Source organism: Equus caballus, chromosome 22 (assembly GCF_041296265.1).
Source record: "Equus caballus isolate H_3958 breed thoroughbred chromosome 22, TB-T2T, whole genome shotgun sequence".
NCBI lineage: Eukaryota > Metazoa > Chordata > Mammalia > Perissodactyla > Equidae > Equus > Equus caballus.
Window position 1 is genome coordinate 38616158 of NC_091705.1, and position 23232 is coordinate 38639389.

The following is a 23232-nucleotide window of genomic DNA, read 5'->3' on the forward strand; positions in this document are numbered from 1 at the left end:
TAACATCTGTGCCCATCTTCCTCTGCTTGATACGTAGGACGCCTACCACAGCATGGCTTGCCACGCGGTGCCATGTCCGCACCCAGGATCCGAACCGGTGAACCCTGGGCCGCCGAAGAGGAACATGTGCTCTTAACCACTGCGCCACCGGGCCAGCCTCCCAACCCTGTTCCTTACTATCCTATTTTATAGATAGGAAAACTGAGGCTCAGAAAGGTTTAGTGACTTACTTGAGGTCACACACCTTGGAAGCGACAGCTGGGATTTGAACTCCATCCTGGGCCCCTAATTTCTATGCTCTGCTGCCTTGCAAAGGCTTTGGCTTCAGACCATGAATGAAATCACAGGCATTCCCAACAGGCTGTGGAGAAAGACAAGGGATTCACAGACCATCTTCCAGAATTCCAGCTCGGAGGTGATGTTGTCGCCCCTGCACCTCGCTCCTTGTTGGCTGGGAGCAGAGCAATTTCACAAATGCTTCTGAGCCTGTGATTAGTCCTAGCTCCCGGCAGACAGCTTGTGACTTCTACCTGCTCTTAGCTTTAGATTGCCCATCTATAAAATGGCCATAACAACATTACCTTCCTCTTGGGATCCGGTGAGGATCAAAGGAGATATGTCAAAATGCTTAGTGTAGCACTTGGCACAGAGTAAGTGTTGAATTAGGAATAGCTGTTCTGGCCACCCGCTGCTGCTGCCTGGAGCAGCTGGGATGATCACCTCCCCCCCACCCCCCACCGGCCTCACTGCCCCCCCCAGCCTCCTCCACCTCGGAATAAATGAGACAGGCATCTTGGTGGGCTAGGTGGGGCCCTAGGTGACACAAGTCTGCACATAAAGGAAGCCACACCCGCCTGAAGTCCGCCACACATCCTGTAACATAGAGCAAGTCAGCAGCCCGTCCACGCCTGCTGGAAACCACTCGGTTTGCAGCGGGACCACAAACTGAGCATACATTTCCAGAACCAATCAGCCAGCTGATCACGCATCCTGGGGTCCCATCCCCAGCTGCTGCATCCACTTCCTTTTAAAGTCCCATAAAAAATCCCCTTCAACCCAGCTCAAAGCTGTCTCTCTGCTTTCCGACACAGCACAGGCTCTCTGCGGCCTCTCCCTTTCCTTTACCTAAGTCTTGCTTACTAAAACTGTTTTGTACTTTATTCTGTGGCTCTCGCTTGAATTCTTTCCTGAGGGGGCCCAAGGACCCACTTCCTCCGGCCTGGGGCCCCAGGTGGGGTACCCCGCCCGGCGACACAAAGAGTAGAAAATGTCCGACTTATCCGAGAGCAGCATCCTACCAAAATCCCAGTGATAACAGAACGATACAAGGGTGAGAAGCAGCTTCCTGTCCTGGATAAAACCAAGTTCCTTGTGCCTGATCACATCAACAGGAGTGAGCTCATCAAGATAATGAGAAGGCGCTTACAGCTCAACGCTAATCAAGTCTTCTTCCTGGTAGTGAATGGACACAGCATGGTGCGCGTGTCCACACCCACTTCTGAAGTGTATGAAAGTGACAAGGATGAAGATGGATTCCGGTATATGATATGTGCCTCTCAGGAGACATTTGAGATGAAATTGTCAGAGTAAGACTAGACAAATGCGTCTGTTCTAGAATTTTTTAAACCCTTACCAAGGAAAAACAAAGGGATGTTAGCAACTGAGAGCGATCAGTTCATCTAACGACAGAGCATCAAAACAGCAAAACCAGGAGTTCTAGGAAGTTGCTTTTGTACTTAAAGCAGAAAGACTGAGCTCCAAATGAGCACATTCCGCTTTGGAAAACTATTATTATTTTACCTAGGCTGTCTTGTTTTCAAATTTAGAAGTTTAAAAATAAAATACTTTGCATTCTGAGTTGCCAATAAAATAGACCTTCAAGTTATTTTAATGTTCTTTCCCCAATAGGAACTAGCAATTTGAGCATTCAGAGACATTGTTTCCTCTCTAGGTTCAGAGAACCTGCCGACTTTTTATGGAAGGGTTTCTACTCAACTAGAGAAATCTCTGCAAGAGGATCTGCGAGCATAAGCTGTCGAGCACAGGGCCCTCAAAATGCCTTTGCCATAATAGTTGGCAAAAATCGGGATAAATGGTGTATGAGAAAACTCTGAACTCTGTATGAGGTTCCCGATTCCTGATAAGCGTACCCCACGTTGATGCTCTTGCACTAAGTTCTTCTTTGATTTGTTCTCTAGCTAGATACATCCAGAAAAGCACCACTGCTTAGTAGGAAGCTTGAATAATTTATAATTTTGGTCTAGTTTCTCAAAAGGCCCAGGGAAAAAAAGAATGACATTTCTTCTGTTTTGGTTATCGCTTAAGAGCTCATACTAGAGCCTGCTTGAGTAAATAAAAAGCAGCGGTATCAGTTTCATTCTTAAGGACAGTGGTGGAAACTATAGAATTCTGAAACTGAAAGCCTTGACATTCAGATGCACTTCCTCTCCCTGTTGGCTAAAAGCTGCAGATGACCCATGTTTTATGTTAAGTGTGTGATGAAAATGTATTATTAAAAAGTCACCACATTTTTAAGAGTGTTTCAGTTGTCACTATTAGGTCGAGCAACCATCAGAATTCCCCACTAAGAGCGTGTCAGTTGTGAAGAAAACATAGCAAGAGGAGACATATGCTGTTCCAGATGTTAACGGCAAGAATTAAACATTTCCAAGTCCAACTAGAATAAATGGACAATGCTTCCTACTACTTGCATGGGGTTCATATTTCCTGTTTTCGTGGGCATATCACGGACCACTTAGAGTCTATATGCAGCAGGTCACGATTTGCTTTTGTGTATTTAGATGTGTGGAATAGCTGTATCTGTTAGTGGAAGTTATTGTCGGTAATGGAGGGGAAAAGCAATATTACTGCATCTGGGCCCTCAGCCCCCAACCTCCCATCAACCACTCTTCCCGCTGCTTGCCTCTGTCCACGTGGCTAACTTTTAATATGTATGTGTTTACATTATGTAAATTCTTAATCAGCCTGTCTTGTTTCAACTGTACATATCATTATATCGGACATTCTTGTAACTACTGTGTGACCAATAATATTCCTGTAAGAAATTCTGCTTTTTAAAAAAATAAAAATACCATGCTGGGGAGGGGGCTCCATCCCACATTAGTGGGTAATCACTCTATTTATAGCATCTTTAAAGCAAGTACATTTTTAACGAACTAAAGTGAATAAAGGCACAACTAAAAACTGTCAAAAAAAAAAAAAAAGGAATATTCTTCATCTGACTGGTGGTCTAGTGGTTAAGATTCAGCACTCTCACTGCCAAGGCCCGGGTTCGTTTCCCAGTCAGGGAACCACACCACCTGTCTGTGGGGTGTCACACTGTGGCAGCTGCGTGTTGCTGTGATGCTGGAAGCTATGCTACCTGTAATTCAAATACCAGCGGGGTCCCCCATGGCAGACAGGTTTCAGCAGAGCTTCCAGACTAGACAGACTAGGAAGAAGGATCTGGCCACCCACTTCCAAAAAAATTGGCCATGAAAACCCTAGGAATAGCAGCAGAGCATTGTCTGATACAGCGCCAGAAGGTGGCGAGGGGATGGTGGAAAAAGAATGGGCCTGCTGCACACAGGGTCACTAGGAGTCAGAGTCGACTTGACAGGACACTAGCAACAAACAGAGATCTTCCTCTGAGTAATGATGAACTAGCACAAGGACTTGCACGAAGATAACACGCTAAGTGAGGGAAGGGAAGCCAGTCTCAAATAGCTGCATACTGTATGATTCCATTTATTTGACATTCTCGAAAAGACAAAACTATAGTGATGGGGAACAGATGATCAGTTGCCAGAAGTTCACATGGGTAGGGAGTCTGAATATAAAAGACCATCACAAGGAAGTTTGCGGTATCCTTATTGTGGTGGTGGCTACGTGAATTTATACGTATGTTAAAATTCATAGAACCATACACCAAAAGGAAGGACAAAGTCAATTTTGTACCATAATTTTTAAAAATATTAAAAACAAGCATGGCCTCCAGAGTTGGATTTCTTAGGTTTGAATCCTGGCTCTGCCCTTTATTAGCCGTTTGACTTTGAGCATGTGATTCATGTCTCTGAGCCTCAATTTCTTCATCTGAAAAATAGGGATATAATGGTACCCACCTTAGGGGGATATTTGGAGGAGTAAAGGAACACATAACCCTACGTGGAACATAGAAAGAGCTTCCCAAATGCTTGCTATTTTCTCGTTTCTTTTAATCTTCCGTTTTTCCTTTTCTCTCCTCCTCCTCCCAGATTTTGCCTGCCTCCCTCCAAACTGAGGCCGCACAATTGACAGGGAAGATGGAGCGGGGCTCCTTCCAGGACTTGCAGCTCCGGCCTGTGGCTGTAGGAGGCGCTGTGGGCACACATTTCTCCAGCCTGTGGAGCAAAGTCTCCGCCCGCGGGCAGTCACGGGGAGGTGGGCCCGGCAGAGGCGTCGCGTGTAGGCGAGCTTTTCAGATCCTGCAGCCAGCAGTTCGGAGTCGACTGCAGCAGCCGAGCTTGAGAAAGGGCAAGTGCACCAGGTCTGAATGGTGCGCTGCTGACCTGCCACCGATAGACTCATCATGTTCCCTGGTTCGGATCCCCGGTGCGGACATAGGACCGCTTGGCAAGCCATGCTGTGGTAGGCGTCCCACGTATAAAGTAGAGGAAGATGGGCACGGATGTTAGCTCAGGGCCAGTCTTCCTCAGCAAAAAAGAGGAGGATTGGCAGCAGATGTTAGCTCAGGGCTAATCTTCTTCTTCAAAAAAAGGAGCAAACCAACCAAAAACGAATTTACCCACAATCCCTTCCATCTAACATAATTGGTAATCAGTTTTCACTTTCCCATGTTCCCTTCTGTCTCCATTATGTTATCATAGTGGGGCGGGCTACTACCAGCATAGTTGGAGCTTCCCATTTTTAAGGGAAGCCAGATGTTGGCAACTGATTCCAATGATATAACCTGTGAAGACTGAGCAACGCGTATGTGTGGCCTCCATGTGGCCTTTGTCATTCCTGGGCCGGATAAAAGCCGCAATGCCCAGATAAATTTGAATTCAGATAAATAAATAAGTTTTAGTGTATGTCCCGTGCAATATTTGGGACATAGTTAAAATTCTTTGTTGCTTATCTGAAATTCAAATTTAATTAGGCATATTGTATTTTTATTTGCTAAATCTGGCAACCTCATTCCTGGGAGTGCCTGGCCTGTGACGATGGCATCTGTTCTTTAGGATGAAGCCTCGGTGGACAATGTACCTTCTGAGTAACTTTCATATTCTCTGTACACTTGGATTTTTCCTCCAAGATGGTCTGGGGAGAAATTGGGGTTTGTGGGGTTTCCTGATGGTCAGTTTCCAAATTGGCTTCAAAGCCAGGGTGGGTGGAGTTGGCAGGTTCTGTGGCCCACCGATTGGGCTGGTCCCTAATCAATTCCTCCTGAGGTCCCAGTGTTAATTAATTGCAAGTCTGTTTAGAAGGCGACTGTCTTTTCTTTCATCTGTTAGTCATGGCAGAAACAGACCATCTTGGGCTTATTTATATCTGTGGCTTTTTTAAAAAGAAAAGGAGACATCTGGAGCCTCTCACTTGGCAGGCTCTCTTAAACAAATGGTCCTTTTTGCCAAAACAGACTGGCGCCACAAGGCCACAGTTTGCAGGTGGGAAGGCTTGGGTTGGGGGTGGTCCTAGTGAGTGAGAGCATTTTTTTTTTGGCTCTGATATTAAAATGGCGTCATGTGCAGTCTGGGACTTTGACGTCACTTTTGGCTCTGCCCAGGTGGACCCGATGTTTTTATAGCTAAAGGAGCTACCTTCTGAGTGGTCTGGCCTTTATCCTAGTATGTGCTAGGCTGCCTCAAACATTTCACTGTCCCACCATTTAGTCAAGACCAAACATACCTCTCTAAGCCCCATTTCTCATCATCATCGTCATCATCATCATCATCATCATCTCAACAACAGCCACTTTTATTGAAATTTCCTACCAGACTCCATGCCAGGTACTTTACATGTTATAAATAATTTATTCCTCACCTCCACTCTACAAGAGAGGTAATATTATTATCTCTACAGACGGAGAAACTGAGGTTCAGAGAGGGGAAACGACGTACCTAAGCCACACAGTGAATGGCTCTGCCAGCATCTTCCTGTGGTTGTCCAGATCCCCTCCTCACCCTAGTCCACCTTGCTCAGTGCTCCTGGAGTGTGGACTGCTTCCACAGCTCTGAGCCCTGCAGTGGGAGCTTCAGCAGGAGGTGGGAGGAGGCATGGAGAGTGGGGCCGAGCTATGCTTCCCCTTGGTCCCAGCCTGCAGGGTGCTTCTCCAGGAGTTCCTTCACAGACTCTCCTTCTGGACTCTGGTGGCTTCAGGTATAGGGGGTCCCTCCTTCTATTTCCAGCTCCAGGGTTCCTCACTAGCCCTGTGGTTTCATTATATCCCGTGCGCATCCTGTGTTATTCTCGAATTATACTCCGCTAGCGTTATTCTGTTTCCAGTGGGCTATGACTGGTACAGAGGCAGAGCTGGAATTTGAACCCAAGAACTCCCAAATAGCCTCTTTGCCGATGGCCTCCCAGAGCTGCTTCCTGGTTGCTCCTGCCAGGCATGGTGTCTCGGTTCTGGCATAGACCACGATCTGCTCTCCTTTCTATCGCTTTTCCACAACAATTGCAGGAAATGTTGCTAAATGCATTTTCTGTGCCTGCCAGTGTAGTGACCCTGCTAAAAATTAAGAACAACCACCACCACAACAAAAAAAGATGCTAGTTTTGCATGACTTATTCTTAGGAGCAAGTTCCCAGTGAATACTTGCACCCACCCCCACCCCCACCCCCACCCCCACCCCCACCCCCACCCCCAAGTGCTTTATAAGAATCATTTTTTTTTTTTAATTTTGTCAATTTTGTGTATCTTTTTTTTTTTTTTTTTTTAAGATTTTATTTTTTCCTTTTTCTCCCCAAAGCCCCCCCGGTACATAGTTGTGTATTCTTCATTATGGGTTCTTCTAGTTGTGGCATGTGGGACGCTGCCTCAGTGTGGCTTGATGAGCAGTGCCATGTCCGCACCCAGGATTCGAACCAACGAAACACTGGGCCGCCTACAGCGGAGCGCGCGAACTTAACCACTCGGCCACGGGGCCAGCCCCTTTATAAGAATCATTTTAAGAAGCATTTCCCGAACATTTCCTATGGGACAAAGCATTGAGCTGGGCCAAAGGGGTGACAAGATGGGTATTATCTGTGTCTCTGCCCTAAAGTACTCCACAGCCAAGTCGCCAACTACTTGATTAATTTTTCAGGCTGGAATTTCATGGGAATGAGACCAAGCTTATCTACTTGTGGTTTCCAAACTCTAACCTCACATTTGGAAATAGAGAGATATATGTGTATTTTTTTCAATTAAAAACATATATATTAAAATTCAAGTGGGATATATACTCAAATATATATATTTATTAAAAATAACCTTTTATTATTATGAATGAACCATGGGTAACATGCAACAACCTAGATTGACCTCAAGGTCATTATGTTTATTGACAAAAGCCAATTTCAAAAAGTTGCATATATATGATCATTTATATAATATTCTTGAAATGACCAAACTATAGAGGTGGAGAACAATTATTGGTTGCTTGGGTAGAGGGGTTGGGGAGAGGAGTGCAGATATAAATGGCTAGCACGAGGGAACTCCTCTGGGCCGATCACAGTTCTGTATCCTGATTGTGGTGGTGGTTACAGGAATATATGAATCTATACATGGAGAAAATTGCATAGAGTTATATGTGCACGCAAATAAACGTGTAAAAAATGACGACAACAGAATGAGGTGTGTAGTCTAGTTAACAGTGTTGTACCAAAGTGAATTCTCTGGTTTTTAAATTGTACTACAATTATATAGGATGTCTCTCACGAGAAGACGGGCAAAGGGCCCATGACGTCCTATGTGCTATTTTGCAGCTTCCTGTGAGTCTATAACTAATTCAAAACAAAAAGTTAAAAAAAAAAACCCTTTCATTATTACCAAAATGGAATAAGTGCATTGTAGAAAGTCAGAAATATTTGCTGTTGTTAGCGCCGTGGAGTTGATTCTGATGCCTAGCGCCCCTGGGTACAGAGGAGCGGAACCCTGCTCGGTCTTTGCGCCCTCCTCTCACCCTCTGGCGCTGTACCAGACAATGCTTCGCTGCTATTCCCAGCGTTTTCCTGGCCCATTTTTTTCAGAAGTGGGTGGCCAGGTCCTTCTTCGTTAACTGTCTTAGTCTGGAAGCTCTGCTGAAACCCGTCCACCGTGGGTGGCTCTGCTGGTATTTGACGTACCAGTGGCATAGCTTTCAGCAGCACAGTAACACGCAGCTGCCGCAGTAAGATGGCACACGGGTTGTGTGGTTCCCTGACCAGACAATGAACCTGAGCTGCAGCCGTGAGAGTGCTGAATCTTAACCACTAGACCACCAGGGCTGGCTGTGAGAAATAGAGAAAAACAAAAATAAATAAAACGCTATATTCACACAACTCAGAGACTCCACTGTTAAACTTTCTAGTTTATGTTTTTCTTACATGTTTATATATACTATATGTATTATTTTTGGCTATTTTAAAAAAGACTTTATTTTTCTTAGAGCAGTTTTGAGTTTACCACAAACCGAGAGGAACATAGAGATTTCCCATATATCCCTCTCCCCTCATGTCTGTAGCCTCCCCTATGATCAACATCACTCACCAGAATGGTACATTTTTTACCAAGGATGAATCTACACTGACACAGCGTAATCACCCAAAGTCTATGGTTTACCTTAGGCCTCACTCTTGGTGTTGTACCTTCTATAGTTTTGGACAAAAGTAGGACATAGATCCATCATTATCATCATACAGAATATTTTCGCTAAAAATCCTCTGTGCGCCACCTGTTCATCTCTCCTCCCACCTCTGACAACCGCTGATCTTCTTACTATGTGCACAGTTTCACCTTTTCCAGAATGTCATATGATTAGAAATATACTATGTTACACACATATAGCTAGTATCACACAGTAGCCTTTTCAGATCGGCTTCTTTCACTTAGTAATATGCATTTAGAGTTCCCCATGTCTTTTCATGACTTGGTGGCTCATTTCTTTTTAGCGCTGAGTAATATCCCATTGTCTGGACGCCCCACAGTTTACTCATCCATTCATCTGCTGAAGGACATCGTGATTGCTTCCAGGTTTAGGCAGTTATGAATAAAGCTGCTATAAACATCCATGAGCAGGATTTTGTGTGGACGTGAGTTTTCAGTTCCTTTGGGTAAATACCAAGGAGTATGATTGCTGGATCATATGACAAGAGTGTGTTTAGTTTTGTAAGAGACTGTCAAAGTGTCTTCCAAAGTGGATGTACCATTTTGCACCCCCACCAGCAGTGTATGAGAGTTCCTGTTGCTCCACGCCCTTGCCAGCATTTGGTGTTGTTAGTGTTCCAGATTTGGGCCATTCTAATAGGTGTATAGTGGTATCTCAGTATTTTAATTTGCGTTTCCCTGATGACATATGATGTGAGGCATCTCTTCATACGTTTATTTGCCATCTATGTATCTTCTGTATTTTCTAACGTTCTTCAATGTTGTCTTACTTACAATTAAAAAACAAGATGGAATAAAAGATGATTCTTAGGCAATAAAAGTAAAAATAGAGAAATTGGACTACATGAAAATCGAAAACTTCTGTGCATCAAAGGACACAGTGAACAGGGTGAAAAGACAACCTACAGAATGGGAGAGAATATTTGCAAATCGTATATCTGATAGTATCTAGAATATATTTAAAGAACTCCTATAACTCAACAACAAAACCCAAATAATCTGATTAGAAAATGGGCAAATTACTTGAATCGACATTTCTACAAAGAAGATATACAAGTGGCCAACAAGCACATGAAGAGATACTCAACATCACTAATCACTGGAGAAACGCCAATCAAAATCACAATGAGATATCACCTCACACCCATTAGGATGGCTACCAGCAAAAAAGCAGAAATAACAAGTGTTGGTGAGGATGTGGAGAAATTGGAATCCCTATATACTGTTGGTAGGAATGTGAAATGGTTTAGCTGCCCTGGAAAATGGTATGACAGTTCCTCAAAAAATTAAAATTAGACCTATCATAAGATCCAGCAATTTCACTTCTGGGTATACAGCCAAAAGAATTGAAAGCAGAGTCTGAAAGAGATAGCTATACATCCATGCTCATAGCAGCATTATTCACAATAGCCAAAAGGTGGAAGCAATCTAAAGGTCCACCAACAGATAAATGGTTTAAGCCAAACGTGGTAGATGCATATAATAGAATATTATTCAACCTTAAAAAGGAAGGAAACATGCTACAACATGGATGAACTTGAAGACATTATCCTTGAAATAAGCCAATCACAAAAAAGGTAAAAACTGTATGATTCCACTTATGTGAGGTACCTGGGGTAGTCACTCATAGAAACAGAAGGTTCAAGGATGGTAGCCAGGTGCTGAGGGAGGGGAAAATGGGGAGTTGTTTAATGGTATAGAGTTTCAGTTTTGCAAGATGAGAAAGTTCTGGAGATTGGTCATGCAACTTAACCCTACTGATCTATACACTTAACATAGTTAAAATGGTACCTTTTCTGTTATGCGTATTTTACCACAATTTAAAAAAATGTTTAAGGGCAGCAATAAACTCTGCTAATATGGAAGGAGCAGTACCCGACACAGTGTTGACATGAAAGGTAACTCTCCATGACCCTCATAGGTGTAAAAGAGTTTCTCTCAAATAATTCATCTTAGAGCTGGTTCTCTCTGGATTTACTCTTATGCGTCTACTAGCTTCTGACTCTTATGGGAAAAAAGTGTTTGCATCACCTGTTTCTTAAGGCACATTTGGCAACTTATAGCCAATGGCTGTCAGAGATGTAAGATCTGTTGGAAAGCATTTAGCCCTCCTACTCTAGCCCCATTTTATAGATGAGGAAACTGAGTCCCAGAGCGTCCCAAGGACACACAGTAAGTTTCTGATGACATCTGGCCCACAGTCCTTTCTCACTGAGGAATAGTGAAGAACTCTCTCCCAGCAATGCTGGGGATGGACTTGTCATTAGAATATATTATTTTCAGAGAAAGCTTTCATTTTAAGATAAAATGACTTTCAGGCAAAATTTGAAAGATATAAATACAACTTTTGGTATCACCCTAAAAAAAAAAGATGATTCTTGCAGCCTGGTTAGGAAAGACATAAAGATATTCAATGTTTCAGAATATAAAAATAATATATGGCTATTATGAAAAATATGCAAAATGTAGAAGAGAAAATAGAACTAATATTAAAATACAAAATGACTATTCAGATTTCCAGCTAGGAAAAGTCACAGGAAATGCCATGGCTCCCACGGTAGCTAGAATGTTGTTACAAAGGGAAAATATGTGTGTGTTAGAATTAGTTCCCCCCACATGCAAATCCCACGTGGATTGGTGTCCCGGGATCTCTCACTTGTCAGCAGTGTAACCTTGGAAAATCAGGTAATCTTTCCTCGCCTCAGTTTCCTTGCCTGTAAAATGGAACTTGTAATGATGCCTCCCTGGGTTGCTGCAAAGATTGAGTGTGGAAGTGTCTGGCATGAAAGCTCAGTAAAGATGCTCAGTAAAGATCTGTCAGATGGACAAACTCTTAACGCCCACCAAAGACATTAGCAAAATAGGAGAGTGAATGGAGGTGGCAACCCTGAATCTGGAAAAAGTGGAAAAGTTGAGTTCTCTTTCTCTGTCTTTTTTAAGTCCGATAATTGTGGTTTTTCTTTTCCTTCCTCCCTTCCCCCTTTCAAATCATCTTCTTCAATACGCTGAGTCCCTAATTAAGCAAATGCAGACCTAGGTTGAGAAGTCCCCTTTAGTGAAAATCTCCTAATTTTCTGATTATTACTAAAAAAGCTGGCCAGTTGGTGGACTTCAGCTGAGGTTAGAGAAAAGTGCTCAGCCTGATATTTTTTTTCTGAGCAATAGCTTTTATCTGATGCCAAATCCCGCACGATGCCAAGCTCTTAAACACTCTCTTGGTGCAGAAGAAAATAGATCCTGGGTGAGATGCTCCTAACCCAAAGAAGATGCTAAAGAAAACCATCCCTACAGCAGCACTGGATTATTTAAATGATTTTTTTTTTTTTTTTTGAGGAAGATTAGTCCCGAGCCAACTGCTGCCAATCTCTCTCTTCCTGCCGAGGAAGACTGGCCCTGAGCCAACATCCGTGCCCATCCTCATCCACTTTACATGTGGGACGCCTACCACAGCATGGCCTGCCAAGCGGTGCCATGTCCACACCCGGGATCCGAACCGGCGAACCCTGGGCTGCCGAAGTGAAACACGAACACCCAGGGCTGGCCCTATTTAAATGATTTTTTATCCTGGATCTCTAAATAGCAGTGCATGGTGATCTTGACAGATCAGTGCTACTGCGAGTGTAGAGTCCACCATTTTCTAGCCATGTGACTCTGGATAAGTCGCTTTACCTCTCTGAGCCTCATTTCGTCAGCTGGAAAATGGCAGAGCACCCAGAGATTGATGGGTATCACAGGCCAAGTATGGTGGAGTTCTGACAGAAATGAATTGATTTGACCTGGCTGCTTTAAACACACTGGCATTTAAGGAACATTGTCTTGTGATGGAGAAAATGTCTGTCAAATACGTAAATCTGAATAACCGTAATTTGTCTGTTAGTCATTATTTCAAGTAAAAATGGTGTTCCGTGAAAAGTCAGCTACGATAATCGTTACACTTTGATATGCAGTCGAAGTGCCTTATATATACTTTCCATGTTGTCACACATCATTTAACAGATACATTTACTCGAAGGTGGAGATTTAATAAAATTAGTAATTTTTACTGCTTCATTAAGGACATGCGTAAGTGAAACTGGCTTTTTCTTCTTCTTTATTTTTACTGTGGATGTGTAAGGGTGAAGTGTACAATGATCATGAGTGAAGTTAGTTTGAGGCCACTGCCTTGATGCATACTAAGGAGCCTGCAGTTTTACTCACCATCACTTTTGCATCATTTGTGCAAATGTTGACACAGTGAAAAGGGTAATCACATCTTACTATCGCTATGAAAATAGTTTTGACCCTGCAGACTCCCTGGAAAGGTCTTAAGCACCACACTTAAGAACCACTAATCTATTCTGTAGACCTCATGCTACTTTTGCCAATTTTCCTACTAATATCCTTTTTCTGGTCCAAGATCCAATCCGAGGTCACGTGTTGCGTTTCATTGTCCTCTTTCCTTAGACTCTCTTTAATTTGGAACAGTTCTTCAGTCTTTATTTGTCTTTCACAACTTGACGTTTTTAAAGAGTCCTAGCCAGTTATTTTGTGAAGTGTTCCTCCGTTTAGGTTTGTCTGGTGTTTCCTCATGAATGAATTCAGGTTAAACATTTTTGGGGCAAGAATACACAGAAATAGTGTTGTGTCCTTTTCGGTACAGAATATCAGAGGCTTGTGACGTCAATTTGTCCCATGAGTGGGGATGTTAACTGGATCATTTGCAGTTTCCTTATTCTAGCTCTGGAATCAGTCATTTCTCCAAGGAGCCCTGGTTCCTTTTATTGAACAAACCAAGATCTAGGCACTAGGTGTGCTCATTGCTTCTAGACCCTTCAGCAGACAGAGCCAGGAAAAGTGTGGCATCTGATCTCACAAAGCTTTCATTCCAGCTGGGGAGACAGTCAATAAACAAGTAGTCAGAGAGAAGATAACTTCAGACAGTAGCAAGTGCTGTAAAGAAAATAAAGTAGAGGGGTGGGAAAGAAAGTGACTGGAGGGTTACTTTGGGTACAACATTCAGGGAGGACCTATCTGATGATGTGACGTGTGAGTCAAGACCCAAAGGATGAAAAGGAGCTGGGCATGAGAAAATCTGAAAGGGAAAAGCATTTTGGGAGTAGGAACAGAAAGTGCAAAGGCTGTGAGATGGGAGCGAGCTTGGTGAAGCTACACAGAATAGCGTCCAATATTCTACTTCAGCTGCTGATAAACCTGTCCTTGATGGAACTGGGACCCCAGACACACAGAGCTAACATCAGTTGAACAAACACTTACCAGACCTGGACTCATGTTAAGGTGGAGTAAAAATTTTAAACTCCAGACATTTCTCCACAAACACTTAACATGTTTCATTTGCTTAGGAGGAATTTTCCTCATCTCTAACTCATGGGGCTCCAATTTCCCAGACTCCTTTTGCCAGGGAAGGAAACTGAGCTGGGAGGTTAATCATCAGAGACAGTCAGGCACCTGGCTCCACCCTGACCATCATGTATCAATGGAGCCAGGGAGACATTTGGCAGGAAATGGTGAAAATAACATTTTCCTGTGTGTCTAAGGGTGCTATATGTATTTTGGGTTGGGTGGTGTCCAAAATCAGCTGGGAAAATTCCAGTTTTATCAGGCATCCATCTCTTCTCTCTGCCTGTGGCTAGCCATACAGGAAGCCACATAGATAACTATTGCCCACTGAGTTGGCTCTGTCCTTAAAAGACATATTCTTTGAACTATAAACACACCCAGGGCCGGCCCCGTGGCCAAGTGGTTAAGTTCGTGCACTCCGCTGTGGCGGCCCAGGGTTTGGATCCTGGACGCGGACATGGCACTGCTCGTGAGGCCACATGGAGGCGGCGTCCCATATGCCACAACTAGAAGGACCTGCAACTAAGATATACAACTATGTACCAGGGGGGATTTGGGGAGATAAAGCAGAAAAAAAGAAAAGAAAAAAGAGATTAGCCACAGTTGTTAGCTCAGGTGACAATCTTTAAAAAAAAAAAAAAAAAAAACACACCCAAAGGGCAAGAGAAAGGCAGCTTGAGGAAGTGGCTAGATCGCTATGTCGGATATCAGGGGTTTTGGGTTCAAGGCCCATCTTAGGTATGAACTGACTCAACCAACCTCATTTATAAAAATTTATCAGTTTTCTACAAAATGGCAAGTACTTTCTAGCTACATGACCTTAGGCAAGCGACTTTACACCCCCGACTCTGTCCAACCTCTGAAAAAGGTCATTCACATTTATTTGTGGTTGGCACTGCCGGTTCTTACCCGACAGCTATTTTTCCCACCCTCCTTGCCAGCTGAGCCTGTCTCCCACAGTGGAGGCAGATGAAGCCACATACTCCCTTTCCAGCCTCCTTGGTACTAAGGCATGCAACCTAGTTCTGACCAACGACAGGCAGGGGAAACTAGGCCAGGGGGCTTCCATACGCAGTATCCATGGCATCTTTTCATATGATTATTAATAATAACATGATTTCATGCAGCTATTAGCTGTGGGAGGCTGCCCCCAGAGAGGCCCAGAAAATCCAAAGCATATGTGCTGGTGTATAGTTTAGAGCAGTGCTTCTCAGACCGGAATGTGGGCATCTTGTCAAAACGGAGAATCTGGTTCAGGAGGTCTTCGGTGGGGCATGAGGGCCTGCACTTCTTGTGACAAAGTTCATTCGAACATCAGGACCCACAAAACGGAGGCTGCCCCAGCGGCCCCGCCCACGTCACAACTCTAAACCTAAATCAGCCTGCACCTCCGGGAAACATCTGTCAAGGAAACCTAACATTCACCAGTCACGGTCCTCCAACTCAGCCTCAGGTAACTCACCTTACCCTCGAAAACAGGACCCGCGAGTCTTATAAGGAAATGCCGGGCCTCCTAGCCAATCATGCCCTGTTTCCACGTCGCCTCTGCTAATGCTCTATAAAACTCGCTCTTGCCTAAAATCCCTCAGGGAACAATGCGCCACTGCTTGTGAGGCTCTGTGCTTCCCCATCCACGGATTGTTTGCCCTTGAATAAAGGACATCAAACCTGTTACTAAATGGTTTTAGTTTTGTCATTTGACATTAACAAGCTTCCAGGGGATGCTGATGCTGCTGGTTCGTGGACCACACTTTGAATAGCAGGATATTACATGCTTTTGAACACAAATAAGAGAGAACCCAATTACACGTGACCTAAACAAAAAGGAAAGAAGTTCCCAAGGAGGCCATTTAGGGTGGATCCATCCAGAAGGTCAACAACTTCTTCAAGGACTCAGGTTCTCTCTCGCTTTCCTCTTCCCCATCCTGGGTGGTTGGTGTTTAATCCTCAGGCTTGTTGCCTGAAGGTCATGAGACAGCTCCAGGGGCCACACCCAGACACTACTGCACTTTCGAAGGAAGAAGAGAGCACCCCCTCCCATCATCTCTATCAGCGAGAAAATCTTTCCCAGGATCCTCTCCCCACCCCGAGGGCTGCTGATGCGCACACTTCGGGGGTGGGTACTATTTTAATAGGCTTTACTGGAATGCTTCTCCTTATGTCTCATTGGTCAGAAGTGCATCACGTGCTCAAGCCTAAGCCATTCAGTGGCAAGGGGAGTAGAAAGACTGTGATTGGCTTAGATCTGTAGTTCTCAAAGTGAGGTGCTGGACCAGCTGCATCAGCGTCACCTAGGAGACCTGTTAAACTCACAAATTCTTGGGCTCCACCCCAGACCTCCTGAATCAGCAAGTCTAGGGGTGCAGCCCAGCAATATTTTCACAAGGCCTCCAGGTCATTCTGCTCCAACACTGAGTTGGCCCTGGCTGCTCATGAGAGTCATCTGTGCAACTCTTAAAAGTACCACTAGCTGGACATCAGAATAGTGGTTCCCTCTGGAGGTGGGCTGGAGTATAGACCTTGAAGCAGTGTGACCAGCTTGTCCTGGTTTGCCCGAGTCTTTCTCAGTTTTAGTACTGAAAGTCGCATGTCCCGGAAAACCCCTCGGTCTTGGCCGAATCGGAACAGTTCATCATCCTACCTTGAAGGGCCAAGAAGGAACTTTCTGGGCTTCTGGAAATGTCCTATGTCGTTATCTGGGTCATGGTTACATGGGTGTACACGTGTGTAAAAAATACCAAGCTATCCATTTTAAGTTAGTGCACTTTACTAAACGTATGTTATATCGTAAAAAATACCGGCGTCCAGATCCTGTTCCAGATCAGTGGAATCAAAATCGCAGTGGAAGCCCCGGGCATCCGTATTATTAAAACTCCCTCGGGTGCTTCTGATGTTCAGCCAGGTTTGAGAACTAATGTGTTCAAATCACCAGAGATCTTGTTCAAATGAAGATTCTGGTTCAGTAAGTCTGGGTGGGGCCTCGGATTCTGCATTTCCAACAAGCTCCCGGGTGACGCCGATGCTGGACCAGGCTCTGAGTCGTGAGGGCCAAGCCGAAGCAAGATTTGCCTTCTGGGTCCAGGGGCAGGGCGAGGCGGCCCTCCCCCGGAGCATCTGGGTGCTGTTACTGAGGAGGGAAGAAAGTTGGGGGAGAGGTGAACTAGTTGTGGGGTAGCCACCTCCTGTGGTGTTCAAGGAAAAAGGTTTAGGGTGAGTTTAGGAAAAACGGAAGCACACATATGGGCAAGCACAGAAACGCAGAAGCTCAGACGGCTGTTCCCACCCCCGACATGTCAAGGAGCCCATGTTAGCCTGAGTCCCGGCATGGCCAAGTCAAGACCGGGGTTCAGCTTCCTTGTCCTAAAGTCACCCAGGAAGCTGCCCCTCTGGAGAAGCCAAGTGCGGCGCCCAGAGGTGCCTTGTCCCTCTGCCCCGCAGACGCCGTGGAGACTGACGTGGGGCTGCCAGCTAGTTTAATCACCCAGATGGGAAGTTGGCAGGAGGAGCCCAGTCTTGGGCAGAGATTAATGACTCCATTATCTTCCTGGGCAATCATCCCGTGCGGGGCCCAGTCCGGAATGCAGATATAAGTTGTAAATAAAGTCCCTGTTCTGAGGAAGCACGGTTTTCATTGTCTCCGGATGGGAATTTGCCCCCAGAAACCCTTGGCTCAAATCCAGGAGGTGTTTTTTGTTTGGCAGAACGACCTGGTCCATTTTGGGGCATGTGACAGAGCTCCTGAGGCTTGGGGGCAAAAAATATATTGCTCTTTTTCTTAAACTTAGGATTAACATATACTTGTTGTAAACAACTTAGACTAGAAAGCTGCATGTAAGGTAACAAGTGTTAGTTCTCGGCCCCTCCCCATTCCCTGAAGGTAACTATTGTTAACTGTTTGCTGTGTATTCTTCCAAACATATGTCTTTTCTTTTGTTCTTTTTTATTCAATTTTTTCCAACTTTATTGAGGTATAATTGAAGTACACTATATGGCACATATTTAAAGTGTATAATTTGATTAGTTTACTCTCACCACCCTTAAGACAGTAAACATATCTCTCAACCCCAAATCCATCATCCATCCTTTTGCAATCACCCCCCACCTCCCCTCCACCACTGACCTACTTCCATCACTGTAAATTAGTTTGCGTTTTCTAGAATGTATATAAAGGGGGTCATACAATATGTCCACAGTTTTTGGGGGGGGGGGGCTGGCTTCTTTTACTCAGCATAATGGTTCTGAGATCCATCCATGTTGTGGGTATCAATAACTCGTCCCTTTCATTGCCGAGTAGTACCCCATTGCACAGATGCACCACAACTTGTTTATCCATTCATCTTTTGATGGCTTTTTAGGTTGTTCCCAGTTTTTGATGATTACAAATAAAACTGCTCTGAACATTTGTGTACCAGTCTTTGTGTGGACAAATGTTTTAGGTTTTCGGGTAAATGTCTAGGAGGGGAATGGCTGGGTCATATCATATGGTAGGTACGTGTTTAACTTTTCAAGAAATTACCAAAGTGTTTCCTAAAGTGATTTACCACATTTTGTATTCCTCCAGCAGTGTGTGAGTTCCATGTGCTCCACATCCTCGCCAACACTTGTTACGATCAGTCTTTCTAATTTTAGACATTCTTATGGATGTATAGTGGTATCTCATTGTGATTTTTAACTTGCATTTCCCTAATGGATAATGATACTCTGTATCTTTTTATGTGTAATTATTGGTGATTCACATATATTCTTTTGTGAAGTGTCTGGGAGCAGGGGGTGAAGGTGGTGTTAGAGCTGCTCATGTTGAGGTCCCTGTGAGACATCCGAGCAGAGATGTGGAGTAGACAGTTGGAGAGCGGAGTCTAGACTTCAGAGGAGGTGCAGGCTGGAGATGTAAATTTAGGAGTTGTCAGCTTATAAGTGTCTAGAGCTAGGAGACCCGATGAGATTATTAAGGGAGGGAGGGTAGACAGAGAAGAGGCCCAGGCCTGAGTTTTGGGGCACTGGATTAATTTGAAGACAGAAAATGAGGAAGAACCACTCAAAGAGACTAAGAAGGTGAGGTAGGAGGAGAACAAAGAGAAAAAAGTGTTAAATGGCACACAATGTTGTAACAGCTGGGCCTCCAAAGATGGCCCATTAAGAACCACACACTCTGTTATTCACACTCTTGTGCAGCCCCTCCCACTTTCACTGGGGCCTGGCCCTGCGTAACCAATAGAATGTAGCAGAATTGACACGCCTGACTTCTGAGGCTAGGTCATAAGATGCCGTGCAGCTTCCACCTTGGCTCTTAGAACACTGCTGTGGGATGAGCCCACTGCCATCAAAGAAGCTTAACTACTCTGAGCTGCCATGATGTGAGGGAGCCCACGCCAGCCACTTGGAAAGACCACATGGAGAGAAAAAGATGGCCAGCTGGTCCCTGGTTGTTCCGGTCATCTCAGTTGAGGCAGCAGACGAGTCAGTGAAGAGGCCATCTGGACGTCCAGCCCAGTCAAGCCTTGAGGTGACCTCAGCAGCAGCTGCTTTCTGACAGCAACTGCATGAGAGACCCAAACGAGAACCTCCCAGCTGAGCCCAATCAACACACAGCACTACGACGGATAAATTGTTTTAAGCCTCTTAGTTCTGGGGTGGTTCATTATGCAGCAGTAGATACTGGAGGCAGATGTGAACAGTGAAGGGAGACTGACCAGCCCCCCAGCCCCCACCCAGAGCACAATGTCCTGCAGCCCAGACCCATGGGGAGAGGGGTACTCCACCTCAGCTGGACAGCTGGCTGCAATCTGATAGGTCCGTCTCTCTCTGCTAAGAGGAGAATAAACTCTTTGTGACCACAGAAGTGCATCTGCCAAGGGCCCCACAGCCCCCAGGGCCCTGACAAAGGACAGCAGGGGAGATTTTCTGGGAACTGGCTCACCACACACCTGAATACTTCACATCTGGCAGGACGGAGAGAAGCCAGATCAAAGAGGCTGGCGACTCCGGGAAGCTGCTGGTCCTTGTCATGGGGGACTGCTCAGGGGCACGCCACGGTCAGGAGTGGCTGCTGGCCCCTACTGACCTTTACGTCAACAGAGACTGCCTCTCTCTCTGTCTTTATTTTCTTCTTTCTCTTTCTTGGTAGTTAAAGCATTTGTAAATTAATATTTTATATAGATGGTACATGTTACATAGATAACATACGTTTTATTATATACATGTAATTAAAAGCAACCATTCCATCCCACCCTTCCCACCCCTTACTCAGTTCTCTAGAGGCAATCACTTAAGTTTTTGTTTCAAATTTATTTGAATAGGTAATACAGGCATGAGGTAAAAATTTCAAAGGTACCACCCAGCTCCTCTCCTCAAAGGCAACCACTCTCACCAATGAATTACATCTTCCAGAGAAATGCTAGGTCTATGTCAGCATGTAATATAAAGATCCTTTAAAAATAATACAGAAACGGTAATTTGCTACAAACACTGTTACGCACCTTGCTTTTTCACCTAACGCTGTATCTCGAAGATCTTCCATATCAGGACATCAACCCCTGCTCTCTTATTTTCGGAGGCTGCACAACATTTCATCGTAGGCATGGATCATAACTGGTTTAGCCAGCTCCTACTGAGAGACATCGAGGTTGATGCCAACCTTTTGATATTTCAGTGAAGCAGCAAAGAACCTCGTCCTCACGTCTTCCCGCACATGTGTGCCTCTACCTGTAAGGATCCTGGAGTCAAAAGGTCCGTGCTTTTATCATTTTAGTAGGTACTGACAAACTGTCCTGCAAAGAGATCGTACTGATGTACGTGTCCACCAGCTTCCTACTCGTGTCCCTTTCTCCACACCCTCCTCAGTTCTCTTCCAATAAAAATCAACCATTTTGATCTTTGCTATCTAATTGGTAAGGAATGGCATTTCTGTACCGTCACGTTTGAAATGTCTTTGTGTGTGTGGAAGATTGGTCCTGAGCTAACATCTGTGCCAACCTTCCTCCATTTGCTGTGGAATGCCGCCAGAGCATGGCTTGACAAGTGGTGATAGGTCCATGCCTGGGATCCAACCTGTGAACCCCGGGGCGCCGAAGCGGATCGCACAAACTTAACCACTATGCCACCAGCTGGCCCCTGAAATGTCTCATTAGGAGGCTGAAGATCTCCATATTCTTAGTTGGCATGGTAACCACCTCTAGCCTTTGTAGCTATTTCTTCTAGTTGTTATTTCCATGGAGCTAAATAATGTACTTATGTGGCCATTCGTTGATTTATCAGCTTTAGACATTATCTATTAATTTTTGCTCCAATACATGAAGATTTAGCTCACTTACAGTATTCTTGCATGTCCTCTGTCTTTCTGCCCTTCCATCCTTCTCCGTTTATTTATGAGAAATATGACTGGTTTTCCATTTACGGTAGTGATTTCTTCTTAAGTAGACTGTATTTTTTGGAGCAGTTTTAGATTCACAGTAAAAATGAGTAGAAAGCACAGAGTTCCCATATAACCGTGCCCCCTCAGACGCTCAGCCTCCCCCACTGTCAACAGCCCCCACTAGAGGGGGACATTTGTTACAATCATGAACTTACATGGACACATCATTGTCACCCAGAGCCCGTAGTTTATATTAAGGTTCACTCTTGCTGGTGTGCATTCTATGGGTTTTGACAGTGAGTAATGACATGTATCCCCCATTACAGTATCATACAGAATAGTCCCTGCCCTAAAAATCCTCTGTGCTCGGCCTATTCATCCCTCCCTCCCCCCAGCCCCTGGCAGCCACTGATCCTTTTACTGTCTGCATGGTTTTGCCTTTTCCAGAATGTCATATAGTTGGAATCATACAGTATGTAGCCTTTTCAGACAGGCTTCTTTTACTTAGCAACATGTTTAAGTTTCCGCCATGTCTCTTCATGGTTTGATAGCTCATTTCTTTTTATTTATTTATTTATTTTTGAGGAAGTTTAGCCCTGAGCTAACTGCTGCCAATCCTCCTCTTTTTTGCCGAGGAAGACTGGCCATGAGCTAACACCCGTGCCCATCTTCCTCTACTTTATATGTAGGACGCCTGCCACAACATGGCTTGTCAAGTGGTGCCACGTCCGTACCTGGGATCCGAACCAGTGAACCCCAGGCCTCCAAGAAGCAGAACGTGAGAACTTAATCGCTGTGCCACGCGGCCAGCCCCATCTCATTTCTTTTCAGCACTGAATAATATTCCATTGTCTGGAGGTACCACAGTTTATTTATTCATTCACCTACTGAAGGACATCTTGGTTGCTTTCAAGTTTTGGCAATTATAAATAAAGCTGCTAAAACATTCGTGTGCAGGCTTTTAAATGGACATTAGTTTTCAAATCCTTTGGGTAAATAACTCATTTGGGTAAATATCAAGGAGCACCATTGCTGGATCATGCAGTAAGAGTATATTCAGCTTTGTAGGAAACCACCAGACTGTCTTTCAAAGTGGCTGCACCATTTTGCATTCCCACCAGCAATGTATGAGAGTTCCTGCGGCTCCACATCCTCACCAGCATCTGGTGTTGTCAGTGTTTGGGGATTTTGGCCATTTTAGTAGGCGTGTAGTGGTATCTCATTGTTGTTTTAATTTGCAATTTCCTAATGATGTACGATGTTGAGCATCTTTTCTTATGCTTATTTGCGATCTGTATATCTTGTTCCGTGGGATGTCTGTTTAGGTCTTTTGCCCAATTTTAAATCAAGTTGTTTGTTTTCTTGGTGTTCAGTTTTAAGAATTCTTTGTAAATTTTGGATAACAGTCCTTCCACAGATGTGTCTTTTGCAAATATCTTCTCCCAGTCTGTGGCTGGTCTTCTCATCTTCTTGAGTGATACAGTTTTTAACAAATGAATTATTTTAAGTTTAAAAAGTGAGTCCATTTAAAGAAAAATATTCAGGAAATAATGGTCAAGGCGGTATGGATATAGCGAAAAATGAAGGCGTAGCCAACGGACTCAGGTTTGGGCAGTACTGATGCTGCAGCTGGAGCCTGGTACACAGCCTCGCTCCCAGGCTCCCTACATGGCCGTTATTATGGCTATTATTACTATTTTAATAACACTGGCAGCTA

The 23232-nt window shown here is 44.5% G+C and overlaps 1 protein-coding gene across 1 annotated transcript; it reads left to right on the plus strand.

Moving 5' to 3' along the window:
* The first annotated feature begins 331 nt into the window (after positions 1-331).
* On the plus strand, positions 332-1590 carry LOC102150519 (microtubule-associated proteins 1A/1B light chain 3 beta 2-like). The gene is made up of 2 exons (XM_005604774.1): positions 332-446; positions 1232-1590. The coding sequence occupies exons 1-2, from the start codon at positions 332-334 to the stop codon at positions 1588-1590; spliced, it is 474 nt and encodes a 157-aa protein (XP_005604831.1).
* The last annotated feature ends 21642 nt before the right edge of the window (positions 1591-23232 follow it).

Bases quoted from the DNA above. Each gene is read 5' to 3' on its own strand.
- LOC102150519 (XM_005604774.1), top strand. From the start codon at position 332: ATGAATGAAATCACAGGCATTCCCAACAGGCTGTGGAGAAAGACAAGG. The intron at 447-1,231 runs GTTGGCTGGGAG...CTGGGGCCCCAG, and splicing joins GCCCCTGCACCTCGCTCCTT to GTGGGGTACCCCGCCCGGCG.